Consider the following 3,582-nt stretch of genomic DNA (forward strand, 5'->3'; position numbering starts at 1 on the left):
CGAACGAGCCTCGGCGCCGGGGGTAGGGGCGGCGGCCGGGGGCGGGCAGGGCGCGGCGCCGGGGTCCGAGGGCGGCGGCCGAGGACGCGGGAGGCCAGGGGCGGGCGGGAGGCTTGTGTGTGGCGTGTGGGTGTGTGTGTGTGCGCGTGAGTTAGGGCAGACGGCCGGCCCGGGTGCTTAACTTCCAGGCTTTGCTGAGTGCCAAATCGCGAGCACTCGGCAAAGGCCGTGTTTTATTTTTTTTCAGATTTTCAAACGGTGTCGCAGCATGGAGGTGGGCCCGCAGAACGTTTGCCGAGTGTTTCGAGGTGACACTCGGCAAATAGTGTACTTTGCCGAGTGCCTCGATGCGACACTCGGCAAATAGCGTCCTTTGCCGAGTGTTTCGACAAGACACTCAGCAAAATATGCTTATATTTCATGTGTAAACCTTCACTAACGTGTTTTAGTAATTTTTTGTCCGTAAACTTTGCAAAAACATAGTCAAAATCACTAAACTATGCCTATTTCATTTTTCTACTAATATTATTCCATTATTTCATGGAGTTATAGCTCAAATTGAATTTATATCTATTAAATTTATATAATTGCAATTAATAAATAAAAATTATCAAACAGATCCCAAAAATTCCCAAAATTTGACATGAACCGATCCATGTTGTCTATGGCCTATACAAAAATTTCGAACTCAATCCCAAATTCAAGTATCAATTCAACTCAAAATCTTACCGGATCCTTCCAACTTCTACGAATCCTCTCCGGAGATGCTTCGATTTCTAAGCATCATACATCAAAATTTGTGTGAAACCTTCTCAATTTTTTACCACAGCCTCCACATATGAAATCATGGCATCTTGGTAAATCTCGTGATTTTTAGACTTTGCTTGTATTTTTCAGAATTAAAAAATTATTCAGCGACACGTTCGTGGTCATGTTTTCTTAACAAAATGTTCGAAATTTCTTTTCATTTCCCAGATGAGACCTCAATTCAAACTCATTAATATGAATATAATTTTTCCAATCATATTATTCCATTATTCCAATCACTTGCAGTTCAAATTTGACTTAAATCAACAAATTACTCTAAATGAAATTAATTCATTAAATATAGCAAACAGGTCAAGAAATAGACCACCTTCTAATATGCAGTGCCAAATGTCATACGTGAGGAGTATAAAAAATGTGGAGGGTGGAGGAGGGAAAAATTGTTTTGGTTTTGCTGAGTGCCGAGGAAAACCACTCGGCAAACACATGTCTTTGCCGAGTGTCGACCGCGGCACTCGGCAAACTTGTAACTTTGCCGAGTGTCTGCAACGGACACTCGGCAAAGGACTAACATCCGGCATGCCCCCCCCCAACAGACGCCGCACATGCCGGTGACGTGGTTAAGATTTGCTGAGTGTTAGTTGTTTGCCGAGTGTCGGTTACGAGTTTGCCGAGTGTTTTCCGTTTGACACTCGGTAAAGAGGATTTATGCCGAGTGTATAATGTTTGCCAAGTGTTTTCAGTTTGACACTCGGCAAACACCTTCTTTACCGAGTGCCCGAGATAAAGCACTTGGCAAATAGAAAACACTCGGCAACTTTACTGTTTCCCGTAGCGCTTTCACCCTAGTAGCACCCTAACGGAAGTATCATGAACTAAACATATTGTCCGGGTCTCCTGGGCTCCATGGCTCAACCTCAGGGCTTCATAACCTGAGGTCGTCGTCGTGCATGGATCATGCGGTAGCCTCAGCATCCGCACCCTAGCACACTTGGCACGCATCTCATCGTCCATCTCGACGTTGAAGCAGTGGCGGATATATGTCGAGGGACTCGAGGCCGGCGCAGCCGCCGAGGATGGCCGCGAGGCCGGCGTTGCTGAGGCTGTTGCCGAAGATCTGCAGCGACCGGAGGCCGCGCATCCCGGCGATCCCCACGGCTTCGCCGTCCCCGACGCCGCCGGACCGCCAGTCGAAGCGGTACCTGCTCAGCCGGAGGCGGTTCAGGAGCGGGCAGGCCTCGGCGGCGACCGCGCAGGTCTCGGCGAGGTTGATGAGGCCATGGTTGGTGGCGGCGCCGGAGTAGAGTGACAGCTCGAGATCCTGAGCATGGGGAGCTCCCGTATCCCTCAGATGGGGCCCTGCGTTGTCGAGATGTTGCAGGAGATGAGACGGAGGCTCTTCAGCGCCGGAGCCTTGCAGCTGAGGAAGAAGACGAAGGAGTCGTCGCGGACGCCCTTGACCCAGAAGGCCTCGCACCGTCCGGCGCCGCGCCTTGCAGCCGCGTAGGCCATGGCCTTGAGGGCGCCGGCCGGTGAGGCGAGCGCGACGCGGCCGCGCAGGTCGACGCCGCGCCATTGGTCGGGCTCCTCCTGGGCAGGGCGGCGCCATGGGCGGCACACGTGCTCGGCCCCCATGAGGACGTCGGCCTGGTCCAGCCTGCGGAGCACGGACAGCAGCGCGTCCCTTGGCAGCTCCGCCCAATCCCTCGATTCCTCCTCCTCATCCTCCTCGCACTTGCCTTCCATACGTGGCACCTGCGCCGCTGGAGGCTGCCCTTGCTCAGCGAGGCGAGGTCGACGGTGGCGGGAGGAGGAAGAAGATGTGGCCATCGATCGTCGTCCGGCCGGCCACCCAGCTTGTCATTCTGGCTATGTCGCCGCGGCCGGGCCGTCGTGTTATAGGCAACGGGGTCGCGTGCCATCAATTCACCGTCGGCGTTACGTTGGCGGTGGTGCAGACTCACCGGAAAGCGACACCTTTGTAGTTAAGCTGTTCCTTCGTGAGCAATAAATCTATCGGTTTATTATTATCTTAATACTCCCCCGTTCTAAATTATAGGTCGTTCTGACTTTTCTAGATTCATAGATATTATTATGCACTTAGACATACACTATATCTAGATGTATAATAATATCTATATGAACCTAAAAAAACTAAAAACGACAACAGAGGAAGTACAAGTACAATAGTGTTAAAAGAATCCACCATATTCGTCAAGAGGGTCTAGAAATTCCCACGTTAATCGAAAAAAGAGAAAAATATATACCGTTGAATTTTATGTAAATCTAACTGTTTATATTATTCTAAAGAATCCATATAAAATTAAAAAGTTAGCATTTCTTATCAAACTTGGATTCCATTGTTTTCTTAACTTAAAAGGCATACTACTAATTCGTACCGGAGGACTACATCTTTCCATAAACATGATTAGGTTAAGTGCAAAAAGTCTAAAGAAAGAAAAGATGCCATCATAAAACACGTCCGTCTCTAGTCACGCAAAAAAGGGTGGAAGTTCACGTCATCAACACATGTTATTTCAAAACTAAATAATGTTAGGCCGGTCAGGTGTCATCACTGACTCTAATATAAATAGAATATTAGTGCAATCGATACAAGTAACTTGGTTGCACAAATTTTCAACCGAAAAGTATTTGCCCAGGGATATGTCATTAATTATCTTATTACAATAGTGTTAAATAGTGTTAAATGAAGCCACCACGTTTCGCTGTCTACAAATTTCCACATTAGTTAAAAAAGAAAATAAAATATAGACCGTTAGATTTTGAGATGATATAACAGTCCACGTAATCCAAAGA

The 3,582-nt window shown here is 48.0% G+C and overlaps 1 protein-coding gene across 1 annotated transcript; it reads right to left on the reverse strand.

Moving 5' to 3' along the window:
* Positions 1 to 1,768: 1,768 nt before the first annotated feature.
* LOC101780856 (putative F-box/LRR-repeat protein 22) lies at positions 1,769 to 2,595 on the reverse strand. Its single transcript, XM_004974308.1, has 2 exons — positions 2,179 to 2,595; positions 1,769 to 2,086 (listed from the first exon to the last, which is right to left on the reverse strand). Exons 1-2 carry the CDS (start codon positions 2,593 to 2,595, stop codon positions 1,769 to 1,771), a joined length of 735 nt encoding a protein of 244 aa, XP_004974365.1.
* Between the last annotated feature and the right edge of the window lie 987 nt (positions 2,596 to 3,582).

The sequence above is a fragment of the Setaria italica genome, chromosome VI (assembly GCF_000263155.2).
Source record: "Setaria italica strain Yugu1 chromosome VI, Setaria_italica_v2.0, whole genome shotgun sequence".
In the NCBI taxonomy this organism is placed as follows: domain Eukaryota; kingdom Viridiplantae; phylum Streptophyta; class Magnoliopsida; order Poales; family Poaceae; genus Setaria; species Setaria italica.